Below are 20,837 nucleotides of genomic sequence, written 5' to 3' on the forward strand. Positions count from 1 at the left end.
TGCTTTCGTTTTCCTCTACTCCGTGGAGTATTAAATTATTTTTTCTGACTTCTCTCTCCAGATTTTGCACCTTATTCTTCATAATTGCCACGTCGTTTTTAAGTATTTTATTCTCTTCTACCAACGGTTTCAGTTTTTCTTCTATTGTCGACGCCATACTTTGGGTAAGGCTTTTGGTAAGGGCAGTTGTTTGCTCACGAAATTCGTCCCTAGTATCCTTTTTGTTTTTATTCAGCTTCTCGTCAATTTCCATTATTTTTTCTAGTAGACGTGCCAGCTGTTTCTCCATGGCTGTGAGTTAGCGTTAGTACGTGTGTGTAAAATCGATTTTTAGTTGGCAACACTAAGTTAGCAGCACTGGTTGGTAGTTGGTATCACCGGTTGAAATTTTTTTTTTTTTTTTTTTTTTTTCTATGTAATATTTATTACATTAATCTTGCGGACACTGCCCTCTATTGACAATTAGTTAGATTAGTTACTTTATATTATTATTAAATATGTTTCCGTAATTGCACAACAATAAATGCTCTCTTTAAAAGTGTCTCAGTAAAAATTGCACTGCAATAAATGCTCTTCACAGTAATGTACGTTTCAGTACTTATACTTTATATTTAAGCAACTCACAATAACGGTCGTTGATCCAAAATAAACACGTATTAGACAGAAAAAACTGTAAATCTGGGATCTCAGTTCACTTACACAAAGTTTTTTTTTTTTTTTAGTTCACAATTTATAGTCACCAACACAAAATCAGTTTTGAAAAGTCGAACTATTTGTATATATTCCGTACTCCACAAAGCACCTATCACTTCCAGAGATGGACAATTCACTAATATTGCCTTATTATTGCTATTTATGATATATTTCTACTTTTAACTATATTTAATTAATTATGTTATGAGGACACGATGTGTCTGTTATGACTACCCGCCCCGGAATCCAAATCCAAATATATATCAATAGTATTAAATAAATAATGCATGTTTGTGTAGTATGAAAGTGTAATAAATTAAAAATATAACCACAGGTCGCAACTTGTTTGTTTGTAAATGTATCTTGTATAAGTAAAGTAAATCAATATATAAGATTATAACATTAGTTTTGGTTAAATAGGTTTGATATTGCTACAAAATTAAAAATTGAATAACCATGATTTGATGATACCTTAGGATTCCTTGGGAGATGTGCGGTCAGCTCATTATAACAAAAGTGTGAGGAGGCACAAGTAATTAATGCAGCTGAGGTGTTCTGTTTATGCACCAATATCACTTCCATATTTTTCCTAATGACCAGTACATATTATTAAAAATAGCTTTTAAAGATCTGATTTTTCAACCATAAAAGTTACATTGAAGTTGGTGAAAGCAATGCACTACAAATCATATGATGTGCTAATTTTTTACAAAGTTACATAAATATATTTTAGACATTTTACTTTTTTCTTACTGGATTATACCAACTAAGTTGTTTGCAACACTTATTGCTGACATAATCAAAATTATAATGCAAACTTCAATCCAAGTTTTTGCAAATGAATAAGTTAATTTACAATACTCTAAAAAAATTCACTTATCCATAAATAGAACAACGCAAGATAAAGGCCTCCTATGTATAATATATATATGTTTATAAGTCAGCCAGTCTGTTTAAATAATAAATACCAATGATATTTAAAATAAAGTTAGTATAAAAAAAGTACTGGACATCAGACATCAGTCTTTCAAATTAAAATTAGTAAGATGGTTGAAAAATCTGAGTTTAGTTTATAATTTATTTAGCATAGATCAAGCAATAATGGATGATACATATATAAATGCCCCAATTCTGCTATTTCAATTATAAATATTGCTCTTACAGATTTATTATTTTGTTTTCTCTATAAAATTAATCAAAACACCAGGGGGTAATTAAGTGTAATAACAGAATTTAGGCCCCATGTTTATGTTACTTACCTATGTCTAAAGTCACTTAAATCAGCTGCAAAGTTAATATCCCCAGAGATTAACAGTAAAGAGGCTGGGGCAGGGTGTAATTCTCCAAACCGTCGCATACATTGCCTCAATTTTTCGTCAGCTGCATTTTTTTGAGTTCCACATACATGTATTAAGTTGACCTAAATACAGATTTTTTTTAATAGTTTGAATCTAATTAGATTATATGAAACCATCTACTTAGATGATATCAAATATCCTTATTTGAACTTTAAATGTTTTCAATAAAAAAAAGTAGTTCTGACCAAACTATTATCTATCTATAGAAAAAATTTAAGCTAAAGTAAACATTATTTTGTAATTAAAGTGCAAGCAGAATTCTGATCATTAATAATATTAGTAGCATACATTGAAATGAAAATCTTAATTTCAAATTACAAACTTGCTTTTCATAACATAACATGTCTCTTTGTTAATTAGTGTTTTATTTTGACCTACTTAATTATCACTATATAATTAATTTTCTTTTATTATGATTAAACTACAACAGGGATATCACATACATTAGCGATTATCACTAATTAATTTACACAGGAAACAACAAGAAAATCATTATATAAATTATAGTTTTTTTATCAGTGTAAACAATTCTCAATTTTTAAATATTATGTACTTGTTGATTTCAAATAAAGCATTATATTATGTACTTTGATGAATCAACCTATAAATGACAAATGGAAAAGAAGGTAGACAAGGAAGATTTTCTAATTTGATTATACAGTGTAAACTCTATACAACAACACTCCTGGCGGCTTAGTCAAGATGCTTTAACAGTGGTGTATGTAGAAAGTCGAAAACTAAATTTGTATGGAAATGACAGTTCATGTTGAAAAGTTTTCAAAGGACTGTGCATATTTTGATGTATCAAAGAGTTGTCATTGAATAGAATGAAAAAATCTGTATTAGAAAATGTTTATTTCCGACTAGTGTTAGTAATTACATAAAAACTATTGATATCCATGACTCGCGCTAACAACAGTCAGTCACTTTTTAAGGGGGGTTTGTTCTTAAATCAAGGTATGTTACATGGAGATTACACTGTATATTAAATACATTCTGTAGCTCTAACACCCACCTGAGAATCATTGAGTTCCTGTAGTCTATTTGGCAATTCTTTCCTTACATCACATACAACAACAAAGTCAGCTTCCCGTCTGCCAACTAAGAATTTTGCTCTTATTGCTGCTACCACATCAATAGCTGAACATCCACGGGGTACCTGATACAAAAAATAAATTAATAAGACCAAGAAACAATCTTAAGATCTAAAATATAATGTAGCAATATATTCTTTAAATATGTTGTATCTATATTTTAAGAATATATTGCTTAATTACAAGTCTATTACATCTAATTATAATTATGTTTGACTCAAGAATTATTGCATAGCAATTAGTTTAATAAGCAATGGATAAGTTTTGTAAGCTGTGTAAAGATAATTTTTAATATATTAAATAGATTATTTGGAAATGGCAAATGGAATGAAGTAAACATATAATTCAATTAATAATAATAATAAAGCTTTAATTTTGTTTTTAATATCAGACTAATGTTATAATGATTGAAGCCATTTCTTAATTTTATTAAATATATCAAAATAATATTAATGTATAATCTGCTTACTTGACAATTTTCAATATCCCAAAATATTCCAAGGGGTATACAGTTAGATGTCCCTCGCTTATGATGCCTAAAACGAGACCGCATTCGTGATCTTTCCACATGTACAACTCCATCTTCATGAGAACTACTCATATCATCTGAAGACTCATCTTCTATATCTATAGACATAACAAAAGCTGAAGTAAGTTCACCAAAGTTTATAAAATAAGCAATATTAATGTCATCAAAATATTTATGTACAAAATTAGAAACTCTAAATAGCATATGTTCATTGCATAATAAGACTTACCTGTTATCCATAATCGAGGTGGCAACGGTATTTTTAAAGGACTAGAATTATTGCCTAGGCCTTGGGCTGAATGACTACGTAGGCCTATACAGTTTTGAGAAGATGTATCCTTATCCATATCGTCACTTATTAAACTCATTGCACACAACATTGTCTACGGTAATAATAATAATTGCTGCCTTTACTCATGGACTTGTGAAATTTTACCATGGAAAGTAGGCTACCGTTATATTCAATAGACACTAACACACAACAAACAATCAATTGCACAAAATGTCACACTTAAAAATAAATGCTTAAATCGAATAGATTTGCGTCGGATAAATATCAAAATTAGGTATTTACAAAATGTAAAAACAAATCAACACATCTACGCCATATTCCCATTCTTCTACTTCCCACCAAAGATAACAAACAAATCACATCTTGAGAATCTATAGACAATAGAAGTGTAGACAATAAGGTTATAATTACTCTGTGGTCTAAAAACATTTAAGTCTATGTGCATAATTATTCATATAAAATAGTGAGTGTCCATGGGCAGCGGTATAACTTAACACCAGGTGAGCCTCCTTCCCTTTGGTCGCGTTATACTAACAAAAAAAATACGTTTTAAATCATAATAAAATGTAAAAATATTGAACCAGCAGATAGCCAATTGATTGTAATTGATTGGAGGGTTGCAGTTTGATACATATTGTATATAAGGGGCAATCGTGTAAAGTCCGGGCTTATTACTTAGTTGGTAGATTATAGTCTATCAAGTCTACAGACTGTTGGCTGATCTGTACTTGTAGGTGTATTGACTATTACTGTTTGGCCTAAAGGTCTAGATACCAGGCCATAAACTCCAAAAAAAAAAATGACTATTACTGTCGTCAGTATAGAACGGTCTTGCCGCTTGCGTCAAATTTTAATTTGTCAAGAAGAGTGAGCTTGCATTTACATTCAAAATCTAATTTCGTGCAAAATATAAATATTTATAATTTAAGTATATTGTACTACTATTTAAATATAACAATATTTGTGGTAAGTGTTATCAAATGCAATACATACACATATTGAATCGTGCCTTATAAATCCATTTGTACGTACATATGAACCTCTATAATTTATTTCTTTTCTTACAGAATTAATACCTTAAAATGACTACAAACGGTGATTTGGAAAGCCTGGATGCTAGCGGCAAAATTGTTAAAATGGAGGTATGGGATTTATTGTTCAAAGAAGATGCTCACTGACATTTTCATTGTAGTATATAAAGTCTTTATTTAGTAAAATGAAGTAAATTATAATGCATTTGTATGCAGGCTATTAATTATTTATCTCTATAGGTCGACTATAGTGCCACTTGTGATGAAAAAATACCACTATGGAAGTCCTGGGCATCTAGTGGCAGGATTCAAGAGGCCATTGATCAATTATTGGCTTTGGAAAAACAAACCAGAACGGTAAGTTGAAAAAAAATGGAGTGCTCATTGTAGTTGTAGTAGCTTAATTTTATTTAACAGTTATTACAAACTTAGTGTGAGAAGTGACAGCTTCGAGGCATTAATGGGAATATTAAATATTAACTTTTTGTTCGATTTAATCAATTTAATTTATAAATGATTGTTGAGTTTAAAATTAAACATAATTTTTGAGTGTCTTGTCGAGCTTATTGACCTTGCCCTTCAAATTAAGTTTTACTAGTGTCCTTTGTTTTGTAACAGGGTGCTGACATGGCTTCCACAGCAAGGATTTTAGTAACAATTGTCCAAATATGTTACGAGGCTAAAAATTGGTCAGCTCTCAATGACCACATTATTCTGCTATCAAAGAGAAGGTAATATTTATCTATTTACTCTCTGGTTCAGCATGTATAATAGTCATGAAACGAATGATTTATCTGGGATCGCAATACTCAAGTTATAGGTTTTAACTTACCAGGACCTAGAATTAGTTCATTGTGAAATAATTATTTAAAGGCCAGACAAGACCTTGTATAGAAGATAAATCATAATTTAACCAAATAAATTAATTTATAGATATAAGATTTTAAATCCTTTAATTTTTATATGCAGTATGTCTCTGTTTGTTTTGGGTTCTGTAACTGTTTTGTTACAATTACTGTCTTTTGAGTTTTCTTGGTTTTCATTTCAGCTCTTGTGTAAGCAACTGATTCAAATTATTGGTTTATTTGATTTTTAGGTCCCAACTTAAGCAAGCAGTGGTAAAGATGGTTCAAGAGTGTTGTACTTATGTGGATAAGACACCAGATAAAGAGACAAAAATTAAGCTAATAGAGACCTTAAGAACCATAACCGAAGGAAAGATTTATGTGGAAGTAGAGAGAGCAAGGCTTACCCATATTTTGGCTAAAATTCGTGAAGAAGAGAACAATGTTGCTGAAGCTGCTAAAATCATACAAGAACTGCAGGTTGGTTCCTATTTATATTGGGAAGAAAGAATACAGTTCTCTTCACTCCTCAGCACAGAAATTATTTTCGACAAACATATTTTAGTTTGACTCTCTCAAGGTTTCTTAAAAAGTTTAATTATTATTAATTTATTACAAAATTAAACGTAAATTTAATTCTGTATTTCATATAATTTTTAAAATCGCCAGAATGATCAGATAGATTTGGTAATAAGTATCTGAAACATATTATACTTATTTAACATTTAAAATTACAGGTTGAAACATATGGTTCAATGGATAAAAGAGAGAAAGTGGAACTCATTCTAGAACAAATGAGGCTGTGCCTTGCAATAAAGGATTACATCCGTACTCAAATTATTTCCAAAAAAATTAACACTAAATTCTTTGAAGAAGAAAATACACTGGTAAGTTTCCAATGATTCTATTATCTTAGTACTTTTCCAAGTTTGGTACCAAATTTATATGAATAATCTTTATTTTCTCAATAGCATATAGGGAGCGTTCAAGTATTACGTAACGCAATTTTTGGACACTATTGACCCCCCCCGACCCCCCCCCCCACCCCCGTGTAACTCGCCGTAACGTTTTTCAGTACCCAAGTATAATAAAACGTTTCGTGACCACCTAGTGACTCTTTAGTTACTAGTATGTGGTGTAAGTCGAAAAAAAATATTAACAAAAACGCGTAATTTAATCCCCGCCCCGCATCGTAAAGTTTTACAAAAGGAAACCCCCCCCCCCCCCCCTAAATACGTTACGTAATACTTGAACGCTCCCATAGTACTTGTTGAGCTTTTCACTATATAAACAAACATTTATTACAGTAATGTTTGAATCCATATTGTCGTTGTTTACATCCACACCAATTATTAATACCGCCTCTGCATCGTGATTAATACACCTATTCAAACCAGAGAGTCTAGATTCAACTTCCAACAAAAGAATAATTGTGTATGATAGCAATAGCAATGAAAAAGATGCCATGTGCTTCCAAATACACTCATAGCTTAAAATTAAAAAGTATTTTTATTTACAGGAGCTGAAAGAAAAGTTCTACCGCTTGATGATAGCTGTTGACCAACATAACGGCGCATATTTGTCTGTGTGCCGTCATTTCCGGGCGTTGGGGCAAGAAGGCGGAAATGACGCGCTAATCGGAAGTGTGGTGTTCCTTATTTTAGCACCATACGACAATGAGCAGGCTGACTTGACCCATAGACTCAAAGAGGATAAGGAACTTGATAAATTGCCTGAATACAAGTAAGTTAATTTTATTTAATGACAGCTTCACATAAATTTATGCTTAATATAAATACAGGTCTTCATTAAGTTAAAGTAAAATTTATTAAGTTTACTTTAACTGTTTTCTTTTGTTGGAATTGGTGATTTTATTAAATAAAATTTAGGTGCATGACTGAATTTCCTATACATATCTTCTAATATTATTCTTTAGGCACGCGCGCTGGGCCAAAAATTGTGGAAGTTAGATTTACATAAAAAAAGCTAAATTATATTAAAATTTATTGTTTGTAAAACTTGTAATACTCCGACATTGTAAAAGAAAGAAACTAAAAATGTGTTGCCTAAGGTGGTTGCCTGGAGGAGATCGCTCGAAAGCGATAAGGCCGCCAGTTGTCCTCGTTTGTATTTAATTATGTTAATTATATTATATTTCTGCACCAAGTGTTAATAAATAAATAAATAAATAAACTCCACTACATTATAACAAACAATAAATATTAATATTTTATATTTTGAGAGAACACACAAAATTCTAAACTCAGGAACACTGGATAATTTTAAAATGTCATAACTGAATAATGAAATAAAAATGAATCTTGTTTTCAGACAACTGCTGGGTCTCTTCATGAATCCAGAGATAATAAGATGGAACACCTTGTGCTCATCGTATGAGAAGATGCTGAGAATGACACCATTCTTCAACTCTTCCGATGAGGTGGGACAAGAGAGATGGAGTGACCTGAAGAATAGAGTTGTGGAACACGTAAGTAGGCTTAATGTTCTTCTGCTTTTGGATGTATGAAAAGGTTGAATTTGAAAACAATTTTTGTCTCTTTTGGGTTGTGAAGACTCCCAGAGCTATCTATATGTTTAAAGAAGATGTGAGAAAGTATTTGAAGAGGCGGGACCCCCTGATTTTGTTTAAGCAGTAATTTGAATTATTAAGTATTATTTCCTGTTTTAAATGTTAAATTTCAGTTTACTTTATACAGTTTTGTCTATTAATGTACTTGTACATTTGTTTTTGGTTTCGTATATATTGTTTATCTATGTAATATGTTTTGGCTTTCTGTATTTTCTAAGTGTTTTGATTTATAATATGTATGTTAGCTGTAAGATTTCTTAAAATTAAATAGATAAATAAGTTTCTAAATCGATTTAAAAAAAATTACAGATTATATAGGGGGCCGTTCAAGTATTACGTAAGTGAAGGGGAGGGGGTAACAGTTATTATTTACTTTTTTACATATATTACCTACCCATTGTCCATGCTTGAAAACGAAATGCATTTTCGAGGATTCATACAAACAATTAATATGCTTATGTACTATTATTTTTGAGAGCTTTGCTTTTGCTGACAAGAGGAGAAAGGTGGGGGGGGGGGAATTGCAGTAAATCTGCTTACGTAATACTTGAACGGCCCCTAGGTATAGGTGTATAAACAGTTTAAATTCATAATTTAGTTGCCATGATAAAATCAGACAGGTTTTTTGTATCAATTATAATTGAACTATGAAATTCAACTCGCTAAACATGATGATATGTATGGAAAGTAAAATTTAGTTGAACAAAGATAAAAGAGTTTTATTTTGTTACAGAATATCCGTATTATGTCAATGTACTACACGCGTATAACGATACAGCGAATGAGCGAGTTGCTTGGCCTAAGTGTGACTGAGACGGAAGAGGCTCTGAGCCAATTGGTCGTTAGCAGCGTTGTACGAGCCAAGATTGATCGACCAGCGGGTGTTGTTCATTTCAGGTGAGATTGATTTTTATAGTTGAATAGGTAAAATGGAATAGTAACGATTTTAAGCTATTGCATAGATTTTATCGCGGGCTTTGAGCGCGGCGACCGAATCAAGAAATCCCGTAACGAAATAAACCTAACACACTATGACGTAATATAGGTGCCAATACGCATTAGAGTGGGACAGAACGCATATTGCGTATTCACATCTCTCTCTCTATTATAGTTGGGTACAGTACTGTGCTTAGGTACAGAAAACGCGTTATGGCGCGTTACATGGGGGCGGGGGGGATGTCAATAATGTCCAAAAATTGCTTGACGTAATACTCTACGTCATTGTATAAATACTACTGTATTTTTTAACTCTATACTAACATAAATAGCAATAAAAGACGCAGAACGGTCTGCCATGCTCTATTGAGGGGACTGTTTAATGTTTTTTTGTATATTTCAGATTAAACATGGACTCCTCCGACCGACTGAATGAGTGGTCTTCGAACTTAAATACGTTGATGCAACTGGTGAACAAGACAACGCATCTCATCAACAAGGAAGAATGTGTTCATAAACATTTGTTGGCCACGGTTGAATAAATTTTATTTTAAGTCTAGAAATACATATTTCATATATTAATAAGGGTTTTATTTCGTCAAATAAAAAATAAATAATCAGTGGCGCTACAAACTCCATTCTAATAGGGAAATAGGTGATCAGCCTACTGTGTCTGACACTCATTTAGGAAAAAAAAAGGCTGATTTTCGGCGGTTTGGCAGCCATTGGGAACCGTCCGAAAAGTATGGCATGGTGATTTTCGTAAATGGCTGCACGACGATGATGTGACTGTGCAAAAATTAGCCTGGTACAAATGGTTGAATTTTTTTGAAGTGAAACTTCTTTAGAATCGTTGTGATTTCAAACCGGATGCAACGGAAAAAGAGACAGACACATAAATTAATAGGATTTGGCGTGGGAGAGAGTGAGATAGGAGGCATTATACAGTGTATAAACTTTAAATTAGTGTGTGTTTGAAATTTTCTAAAATAAAAAAACAGATTTGATGAAAATTAAATAAGTAAGTCAAGTAAGTAGTTTAATTATAAAATTAGATTATTTATCAATTTTATTTACAAATCATTAGTTATAGAAACTTTTTGAAGTGAAAACTTCGTACTACACTTAATTAAAAGTTTATACACTTTATAATGCTTTCTATGTCATTTTCTCCCACGTTGGATCTTGTGAATTTATTTCAAACTTTTATTATTTTAGTTTTTACCAAATTAAAGAATGATATTAAAGTTATAAATAAAAATTTAACATTAAAATATATATTTTTTTAAAGAAAAGATCCTACATTTAGATAGAGAAAAAGTCTAATTTACATATTTTAATTATAAAAACTTTGTTTTTGAAGGTTTCACTTCTACCACGTGTGAATTGGACACATGTTTTTTTTCTTTAAATCAACGCAATCGCGTTGGTGTATGGCGGGCTGTAAGTCACAACAGAGAAGTATGGAATGACACTGCCGCCTCTTATTTTAATTAATTCGTAATTAATCCGACGAGTTCGACTAACGCCCCCGGTACCAGCGCTATGACCATCATTTTTCTTTTTTTAATTTCGTAATAAGACCCCTGAAGAACCGCCATACTGGTACAAATGACCCACTATTTTGTGTCTATCTCCCGGCCTATATAAGTTGTTTACAGCAGAGATTGAAAAGGTTCCTAAAATCCGGTAAAGTATCGATAGTTATATAATACACAAATGAATCCCGACTTTTTTGTAGTAGTAATAATACGCCCAGGTACTGTCCAATATAATGTGATATTAATTAATTCTATAAGTTAAGGCGTTTTAGTTTGTATCTCTCGTGTCTTGGAATTATTTTATCTAATTAAAAATTGGAAGTAACATATAATTTATTCAAAAGTTTATAAAAAAATACCTACGTGTGATAATAAATTGTGTAAGTATGATTTAGTATCTGCCTACTGATTGAATAACTTTAGTCGTTGAATCTAAAGGTCACTTCCAGTTAAAAATGATAAGATAATTGTTTTAGTATTTTTAATTATTCAGTTGTTAACGAAATCTAGAGTGCACGTCAAAAATGTTACATCTAATATTTGTTATTATACCAGTGTTTTTTGTTGTTCGTTTCATAAATACGAAAAACAAACCGGCGATTTTTGGGATTTATCAACAGAAAAATAAAACTTATTGGCTTAAGTTTATATTTATGTATGTTGTATTAAAGTTAAGGCAGGTAAGTGACAAAATTAAATTTGTATTAGATGTGAATTAACAAAAAGTCCACACTTATGTATGTTTAATATCGATCTGCACGATTCCATCAATAGATACTTAAGAGGAAAGTTATATGTAAAATAATATCTATAATCTATATACATAGTACAATATAGTCGCTTCCCGCCGTCTATACGCTAGGAAAATCAGGGCTACAGCCCCGGAGCCCCCACGAAAGAAAGCTTAGAAAAAACCTTTTATCATAACTTTCTCTCTTGTGCATTAAAAGTGATTTACTTTGGAAACGAGATTTAGTCAAATAATCAATGAATTTTCGGAGAAAATTTCCTTATATTCGTTACTTGTTGTCTGAAAACACTTACATTTTATAAATTATTTTAATGTTTTTTTTAAGATCAACACTTTTGTTTCCCCGCCTCGCTTTGTTGCTCCACTTAACTCTTGTATATTATGTGAACGAAGTCGCAAGCAAAAACAAATTCACAGTTTCAAGTATATACCTATATATATACTATTAACAGTAGGTTAAATAAGTAAAAATAGTCACCTATAATAACGTAATAATGGGATTATTCGTAGAATCCATATTCTTATCACAACTAACCTCAATATTTTTTAGTTAAAAGTTTATCTGACGCGACTACCGGCTGAATTAAGGAGTGAAGGCGAAATACACGTTCAAGACCATGACGTGAGCATTGAAAAATGTTATGATTTAGGTGATTATCCTAAGGTAAGCACTAAGTAATTCTTACTAAGGGTAAGAATAATACAAAATAACAATGTCTTACGGAGTAATCTTAGGGTCTATTCAGAAACGACGCTTCGGTATGTCAAAAACGTACCTTTTGAATTTTGATATACGTTCCGGAAGCGTTCAAGTATTACGTCACGCAATTTTTGGAAATTATTGATCCCCCCCCCCCATGTAATACGCGCCGTAACGATTTTCTGTACCCAGTTTTATAATATCAAATAAGATAAGTAATATTTTGTATTTTATTTTTGATTGAATTTAGCTAGTTTCGAATGTTTCGAATGTTGACCGTAATTAGGGCTGCGTTGTAATATTATACTTTTTTTATTATGTGCAGTTTCTGTGGGCTTTCTCATTCAGTAAATAATGATGTTTGGTTTCAGTCAGTTGATGGGGTCTACTTCAATGGAATGTCAGAGACGGGTGAGGCTCTGATTTGTGGGTTGGCAAGACGGCCTCAACGTTCTTGTGACGCCTTCTTATACCTTAAGGTAATTTAAATGCATATTCTTCATTCAAGTCGTACTGTCTTTGGTTTAATAACCAATGGTCGTTTTAATATCTTAACTGTTGTTATTATAACATTAAATTGTTTATGAATGAGGGGTGAGTGATAAATAGTAGTAGTGCGACCGTATTTTTGAAGTGTTATTCCAATTTCGTTCCACAAATTTTGCTTAATCTGAGCTTGTCTGTTCGCTTTAGATTTGATATTGTACAAAGCATTATGATTTTAAAAAAATCAATTAATTGTTCATCACTTTCGCTTTTCCAAGTCAATGTATTAATTAAATATGCGCACCGCTACACGCGAAAAACGTTGAACTACTGTTTATCACGGTTACGGTGACACTCAACGTTCTCTAGAAAACCTACTCTGATGTTATTTATTGACAACGTATGGGTGACGTCACTCAACGTTACATTACAGCCGTTAGTTATCGGCACCGCTTTTCTAGGAAACCGTAGCTTTACATGGCTATAGACGTCCGAAAGTCCTCCCAGTCCCAGTCCCAATGACTACTTTCGACACCTACATCGCAGTAATTATAGGTGTCGCTATACTAGTATAGGTACTCTGTCTTCACATATATTCGCTTTAAGACTTAAGATTCGTATCAGTAAAATTGTAATTTAATTAGATCATATATTTGACAACTGTATTCAAACTGTATTAAAGAAAGATTTCAACTAGAAGTGGAACGTCCTTGATACACAATTAATTAAGAATTATTAGACAACATATTATGTTTGCCAGTACGGATGTCTATTGTCTGTTTTATTTTACTTATAAACTTCCTTTAACAATAAAATTACCACTGTAACTTCATAGTCGATAAATTTTATAAATAATTCTGTAATGAAATATTTATTTTCCTTTTGCCATTTTAACCACACAACTTTAGGGTTGAGACGCTCACGCTTTAACACCGTGTTTATCACTGCCATGCGCGGAAAAATGCTAATGTATGATAATCTGTATATTATTTAATACACAGCTCGACGGAGAAGATGTACTGTTAACTCCAAGTCTTCCAGATACACATTTAAAGAAATCAAGCGAAGATGATGAAGGTCATGATATACAAGGTTTAACAATTACGAACTTTGTACCGATGCGAACTTGGAAATTGAAATACAACGGCGAAATGAAGTAAGTTTTTTATTATCAACAATTAGCTATAAATTATAAATGTAAGCTTCAATTTGTTAAATGGTTTGTCTCGCTTATTTAAATTCAACGTGATAAGGACAAACATTTCCTTTAATTCGTAGTACGTTTTTGAACGAGACACAATTTGTTTGCATACAATCGTACTAAAAGTACCATTTGTCTTTCTCGACGAACGAGCACTGGGTTCGTTAAATTTATATTGCTGAAATTGCATAAACAGATGAAAACTAGCTTCGTATGCAACTATATATTATTATAAAAATAACTAGCTGACCGGGCAAACGTCGTTTTGCCATGTATATCATTTATAATAAAAAAATAGGGGTTGATCGTAGAGGGGTGAAAGTTAGGGGTTGTATGTATTTTGTAATGCTGTATCATAAAAAAATAAAAACAAAAAAATATCTAGAAATAAAAAAAATAATATTTAGGGGACTACCCTTAACATTTAGGCGGATGAAAAATAGATGTTGTCCGATTCTCAGACATGCCCAATACGCACACAAAATTTCATGAGAATCGGTCGAGCCGTTTCGGAGGAGTTTAACCACAAACACCGCGACACGAGAATTTTATATATTAGATATATCTTATTTTAGCTGGGGTTCTGATTTTGATCGAAATAATAACTGTGTTATGGTGGCATTTGTTCTATCTGTTATTTATAACATTTATTCTATATATCTAATTAACAATAGACGGCAAAAATTCCGAAGCATAAAACATGTAAAAAGTTTTCATTGATAGTCACGTACGTAGGCAACATTTTTGTTTCGTAGGCCTGATTTTGCGTGGTTGCGTTCTGTTAGTCTTTTAAAATAAATTTGACTATAATAGCTCCGACCAAATTATTTGTAGTTATTTTGTTTAAATAAATACTATTATTTCAGGCGACGTGGCGACGAAACTAAGATAAAGGTAGAAGCGAACTTAACTTGGAGTGCTTCCTCGAATCCATTCAACTTTGACATACAGATGTCTGCTTCGAGTATGGCTAACGATATGGCAAGGGAATACTGGTCAGCTGATTACTTTAAATTGCTCAAGAAGTAGGTATATTGAAATATATTATGTGTTACAAATATTATTATATGACAGTCAGCAGCATTATAATGTTAAAAACGTCTAAATAGTTTATTAATACACAGTCATATTGTGTTAATAAATATTTCGGTTCAGCCGAAGCGACGTAAAATCCCACAGCTTATCGAACGTTCTTAGCTAATGCGTGAAAGTTGTTATTTTTTTTATTATAGATACCATCAAACGCATTACGAACAAGTGGGTTACATAGCTGGCACTGTAATAGTCAACCAAAAAAAACATGAAATACACATGCCTTGTGTGAGGGATCACAGTTTTGGTAAGTAATTAGTCCATAAAAATATATTTAACAACCCCATGGGGGTGGTGACATACTCACTTTTCGACTGGCGTGAAAGGCAAGGTGATTGACAAGCATTTAGGCGAGTATAGCACGTCAATTAAACTAAAATTTAGTTTTAAGATCTATCAAGCCATTTTTTCTGTTTCAAATTTGACATATTTGGCGCTAAATACATTATTACTTGATTTACGAATTGGAATCAAAGTTCAAAATCAATCAAAATTCATTTATTCAGTGGAATAACATGATCACTTTGAATTGTCAACTCTACCGCCTGTTCGGAATCGCGACCAGCACACAAGGAGAAAGGCAAGAACCTCGGGCTAGTTTTTTTATCGTCTTAAGTTATTTGCTTATATTAGTTACAGTTAAATTAAATAGCTGGAGCAAATTATTTTTAATTCCAAGCTTCCTTATCTGCTCGGTAATCCGATATCTTATAATAAGCTTTCCTAGAGAGCTTCGTGTTTTATAATATGGGTAGTATCCTCTTAACTTTTAAGAGGTTCATGCAGAGGGATTAAACTTATAACCTTAAGCTTCATCGTCAGTTAGTTCACTGACGCAGTACCTATAAGTAAATATATTATCTAAAAATGTTAATACAGAATAATAGAGATGATTATTTGACAATATATAAATATTACAGTAAATGTGCGTTCCACTTAATCAATTTGTAATGCCTTCTATTTTATTTTCTGTAGGAATTCAGAATTCCGGATACAATGAGAGGATTTAAGTAATAATAAAAAACTTTAATTACTTATCAATTGTATTTTAAAGTATGTTTATGTTAATACAGGAACATTACGCGAATGGCGTAACTTTCACCGATATGTGTATCACTTCATATTTCTCGATAACGGCGACTTTATCGCTGCCGGAAGTGTTTCACAACCGAGTATTTTATCTCAGTAAGTATTCCTATTATTACTTTACAGGACCAATTTCTATACAGCTGTATAAATGATATGGATGCGATCTCAGAGAAAACATTTTTAGTAATCTTACGCATAAACTGTTGAAGTCAAAAATTATCTATTCGTCACGTTTCATTGCTTAAAATTTTACCTTTTCTATATATTTAAATGGTCCAATAAAATTCATCCGTGTACTTTTTTAAATAAAGAACCTTTTCTGCCTTTTTTTGCGCACCGATTAACCGTCTGGAGTTAGTTGCACTTTTCTAGAAATTGTTCTGTAGATATTATTCCTTACCAGGTTTGGAATGTATGAAAGCAATAATGACAGCTAGTTGCAGTCCGAAAAAATGTATTACCAAGTTAAAAAATAATCCTTAATAATTCAAGAATTTCTTGTCTTTTCCAGTCTTACTATTGGCTATTATTACTCTAAGGCGAACCACTCTGTGACAGCTATCGACTCTTCCGATTTCCAGTTATATCAACATGCAGAAAATCAGATAATTCCCAAGGATTATGGATTTAGCTTTGAAGCAGGTAATTCTTTAGCAAAACAGTACCAAGTAAATAATGTTATTGGATATATAATGTAATGAAGTTAGCGATTATACTAAAGTTGCGATTTCTTGAATTCAGTTTTGCTGTCGAATACTATAATAGTGAGATTGGGGATATATATATAAATAATTTTTGACTTTAGTTCTCGAAGTTATATATAACAGACCAGAACATTCTTATATAATATGCTAAAAGACTGCGGAAATTAAGTATAGTTTAAAATTTAAGATTTGTATATCTATGGCAATTAGCACACGCGCGACATGTTCTAAATTATGGCGCCATTCTTACGTGTAATAATTTGATTCTGCCTGACGGAATTCCGTTTTCTTTATTTTGACATTGACAATGTAGGTACTTATTTCTCGTTCAGCAGGACTTTATGACATCACAATACAGAATAAGATTAATGACAATCGACAGTAGTATATAATGTAACGACTCCACTTGAACTATTTTCATAAACCATCTGTCATATGGGTTTTTATATTTTTACTGTTTTAGGTGACGTATCTTACGCCGTAAAAATACAAGATAAGGATGAAGTTAGTTTTTACATTGGAAAAGACAGGGAAGCGAAATTTTATGAGAAATGGTGTGATGTAGAAGTAAACGGATTGACTGGCCGCGCTTGTGTTGAATGGCATTACAATAATGTCGTACCAAAATAAAGAAAATAACAATAAATGTCTTATTATTTACTCCCTATTAAGAACTGAATGTATTTGTACATTACACATATTTTCCTTTAAAATACTAAAAATTCGGTACAAAAATTCATACCTCGAGAGATATTCCTTTGTTCAAAACTACGAGTCCCGTTTGTCAAAATCCAAATACACTTTTTATGTACGGAAGTCGACTCAAAGCGAATTCTCGTCCCTAAATTTAAGATTCGTTCGTAAGAAATAAAACAAATTTACAGCATCAAAAGTTTATTTCAGCGAAACATTAAATTGAAACAACTTATTAGTAATAATGGACTAGTATGCTCACAACATTGCTTATAAAATATGCTATAGTAGGTAATAGGTATTTAAAAATATATTTCTTTCTCCTATTTGAAAATATGTCAAAAGCGATTACATGAAATAGCCATGTACGCATAGACGGAGTAACTAATTTATTACTCTCTCTCTCACAAAGATAGAGAACGCAAATATCTACAGACAGAGACAACGACACTACATTCCTTGGTTACCATGGCAACTTATTCTCTTTGGTAGCCACAGCTTAACATCAATTAACAATTGAAATAATATCCACATAGTTATATTTATCATTACATACTTCATAGATGTGCTACTTATACTAACTTTGAAAGGTACATAACAAAAATAGAATAATCTAGTGTGCTAAGAAAGTGAAACAGCCCCATTACTTATCAGGGAATTGTGGCCGTCATGTATAAATATCATTGTCTATTCCATTAGATTACGATGGACCATAGACAATAGTACTTTTCGTCGTGATCGAACTGATCATTTTTCTATTCAAAAGGGAATGTAGGATAGACCATGAAAGGTGCAAAACAATTCCTAATTTCGAAAAAGAACATTACGATATTTTATAAAGATAAATAGATATTTAAACCTTTTTGGGATTTAGGTCGTAAAAATACGATAATTTATACATGTAGATTTATTTTCTATATACGAACAACACTTTGAAAGAATTTACTGTTGAAACATTTAATACACTAGTAAAGCGGTTATAGTCCTTATAAATATCCTGTTAAAAGTGTGAATTCCTTGTGGAAGACGTATGATTTGAAAAACTGCCAATAGTGATAGGATTTCTCAGTACCCTTGGGTATCCTGTCCGTATGAAAAAGCAGGTTTAATTTCTTTCTCTGATATTTGAAAAAAAAACAGATTAAAACCTGCGCTTATTCAACACCGCACTAGGGCGTATTGTTTAGAAGCCCTAGACAAATATAGGTTGCGGTATGCATTAAAAATTATGGGATCACGGGAGTCGCGGGAATCGCAATGTATAATTAATTGTCTAGAGACTAAGGTAATAAGAAATTTGATCAAATCGGTCCATATTTAAAATTACAACTCTACGCACATTTTAACTTTCTAGTACACTGTCATATCTTAAATCGATCTATTTTATGCATAGTATAAAAGTATGAATAATTTTAAATATACTAGAGTCACAATAAGTCTTTGATCAATATCCAAATAAAAGGATTTTGATTACCAAAATAAAGTTTCTAGTAGCTACTATGAGTTTGGCAAAGTATTAAACGCCAGCGTAAAATACGTGTCTACGAAATATTTGTATGAGAATACTTAGTCTTGCGCATAACCACCAGGAGGTAAATCTTCATACTATTTGACTCGCACAATAGCTGTTGTCGATCACATTGCTCTTTTCTTATACACTCGTCGTCAAAAAAATCGCACCTTTCTTAAAATTCGTGTCAAGCGATTATAACTTCTAAGATCCTTCCTGTACCCTATCATTATTAGTATCATTTAAAAGCTCAATTAATAAGCTTTCAAAAAAATAATCATTTGTTTACGGAAAATCAAAAACCACAAATCGCCACCACTTTGATTAAAAAGTGGCGATGTACGCATTTGGAGGCTCACTAATTGTACCACCCTGGACGCGTATAAAACGAGGGGGTAATAGTCAATTATGGGTTATTCGCTATCCAGACGTAACAGAGGTCACACCTGTAGAGCTTCGACAAGAAAAAAACCCAGTGAAAAGGGATACCATGACAAAGAAGCAGCTCAAGTGGTGGCCCTACAGCTAATCGGCCTGCGGCAGGTTGAAGTTGCTCGGCAACTGAAAATCAGCCGATTTCGAGTGCAACGGGTATACCAACGGTTCCAAGAGACTGGAGGTTACATCAGGAGACATGTATCTGGGTGACGTCGCTGCACTACCGTCAGAGGTGATCGCTCCATTGTGTCGACGTCTTTGTGGAATCGCTTCTCCAACGATGTGGAGCTACAGCAGCGGCTTTGAGCTACTCGAAGGACAGCTGACAGCGTCTCCACTATCAGAAGAAGGCCGTGAGAGAAGAATTTGCTGCCCCGGAGAGCTGCTACAGGCCCCCAATTGACTGGCATCCACCGGACAAAAAGGAAGCGATTTTACGAAACGCACGTGCCACGAACATTCGACCAGTGGAGGAATGTCCTGTTCTCCGACGAAACCCGAGTGTTCCTGTACACCAACATCATGCGTAAGAGAGTCTACAGGCGACCAGGGGAGCGTTTCACACCAGCCTGCATCGTGGAAACCGTCGGGTATGGAGGAGGACCCTGCATGTTCTAGGGCGGCATTTCTTACGACGGCAAGACAGACCTCGTGTGCATCTCCAGAGCTGGAGATGGTCGCGGCCAGGGGTCTCTGACTGCCCACCGGTATATCACCGAGGTTTTGGAGGAGCATGTGCAGGTTTTGTCGGCGCCAACTTCGAGTTCATGCACGACTACGCCCGGTGCCACACAGCCTTGATTGTCAAGGACTACCTACGTCGAGTTGGCATCAAGGTTATGGACTGTCCAGCAAGAAGCCCCGACCTCAATCCTATCGAGCACCTCTGGGACGAGCTGAAACGGCGAGTTCGGGCCCGTAATCCAGCTCCTGCCACTCTCGATGAGCTTCGAGATGCCGTCATCGAGGAGCGGGACACCATTCCCCAGGAACACGTCGTGATGCTCATAAGGTCCATGACTGACCGCTTGGAAGCTGGTCGGAGGGCTAGAGGAGGCAACACTAGGTTTTAAGACAAGTTTTTAAGGATTGTCATTGTTTATTTTTAATTTTTGTATTGTTCCTTTTATTTGTAATTTTGATCAGAATACACATTGTTTCACATTTTCCCAGAATTTTCTTTTTTTATGGGGGTGGTGGCCAAATTCCTACAGTTTTCAAATAAGGGATTTCATTAGCTTTCAAATAATACTAATAATGATAG

The 20,837-nt window shown here is 33.1% G+C and overlaps 3 protein-coding genes across 4 annotated transcripts in view; 2 read left to right on the forward strand and 1 right to left on the reverse strand.

Moving 5' to 3' along the window:
• Nucleotides 1-4,309, reverse strand: part of LOC125055488 (meiosis regulator and mRNA stability factor 1) — a 28,256-nt gene extending 23,947 nt beyond the window's left edge. For both annotated transcript variants that reach the window (XM_047657950.1, XM_047657949.1), the window contains exons 1-5: nt 3,904-4,309; nt 3,615-3,772; nt 3,067-3,210; nt 1,953-2,113; nt 1,165-1,282 (exon numbers count right to left, since the gene is read on the reverse strand). In XM_047657950.1, the coding sequence (XP_047513906.1) occupies nt 1,165-1,282; nt 1,953-2,113; nt 3,067-3,210; nt 3,615-3,772; nt 3,904-4,054 (732 nt within the window). In that variant the 5' untranslated portion in view covers nt 4,055-4,309. The remainder of the gene's footprint in view (nt 1-1,164; nt 1,283-1,952; nt 2,114-3,066; nt 3,211-3,614; nt 3,773-3,903) is intronic.
• A 572-nt stretch (nt 4,310-4,881) lies between these two features.
• Nucleotides 4,882-9,950, forward strand: LOC125055491 (26S proteasome non-ATPase regulatory subunit 12). Its single transcript, XM_047657954.1, has 10 exons — nt 4,882-4,932; nt 5,034-5,108; nt 5,238-5,354; nt 5,616-5,728; nt 6,094-6,322; nt 6,580-6,729; nt 7,362-7,585; nt 8,174-8,330; nt 9,166-9,329; nt 9,772-9,950. The coding sequence occupies exons 2-10, from the start codon at nt 5,049-5,051 to the stop codon at nt 9,908-9,910; spliced, it is 1,353 nt and encodes a 450-aa protein (XP_047513910.1). The 5' UTR covers nt 4,882-4,932; nt 5,034-5,048; the 3' UTR covers nt 9,911-9,950.
• Nucleotides 9,951-11,361: 1,411 nt separating this feature from the next.
• LOC125055537 lies at nt 11,362-17,578 on the forward strand. Its single transcript, XM_047658000.1, has 9 exons — nt 11,362-11,589; nt 12,211-12,324; nt 12,732-12,839; nt 13,848-14,002; nt 14,914-15,072; nt 15,280-15,386; nt 16,213-16,324; nt 16,740-16,870; nt 17,396-17,578. Exons 1-9 carry the CDS (start codon nt 11,434-11,436, stop codon nt 17,560-17,562), a joined length of 1,209 nt encoding a protein of 402 aa, XP_047513956.1. The 5' UTR covers nt 11,362-11,433; the 3' UTR covers nt 17,563-17,578.
• The last annotated feature ends 3,259 nt before the right edge of the window (nt 17,579-20,837 follow it).

This window comes from Pieris napi, chromosome 13 (assembly GCF_905475465.1).
Source record: "Pieris napi chromosome 13, ilPieNapi1.2, whole genome shotgun sequence".
NCBI classification, from domain to species: Eukaryota; Metazoa; Arthropoda; class Insecta; order Lepidoptera; family Pieridae; genus Pieris; species Pieris napi.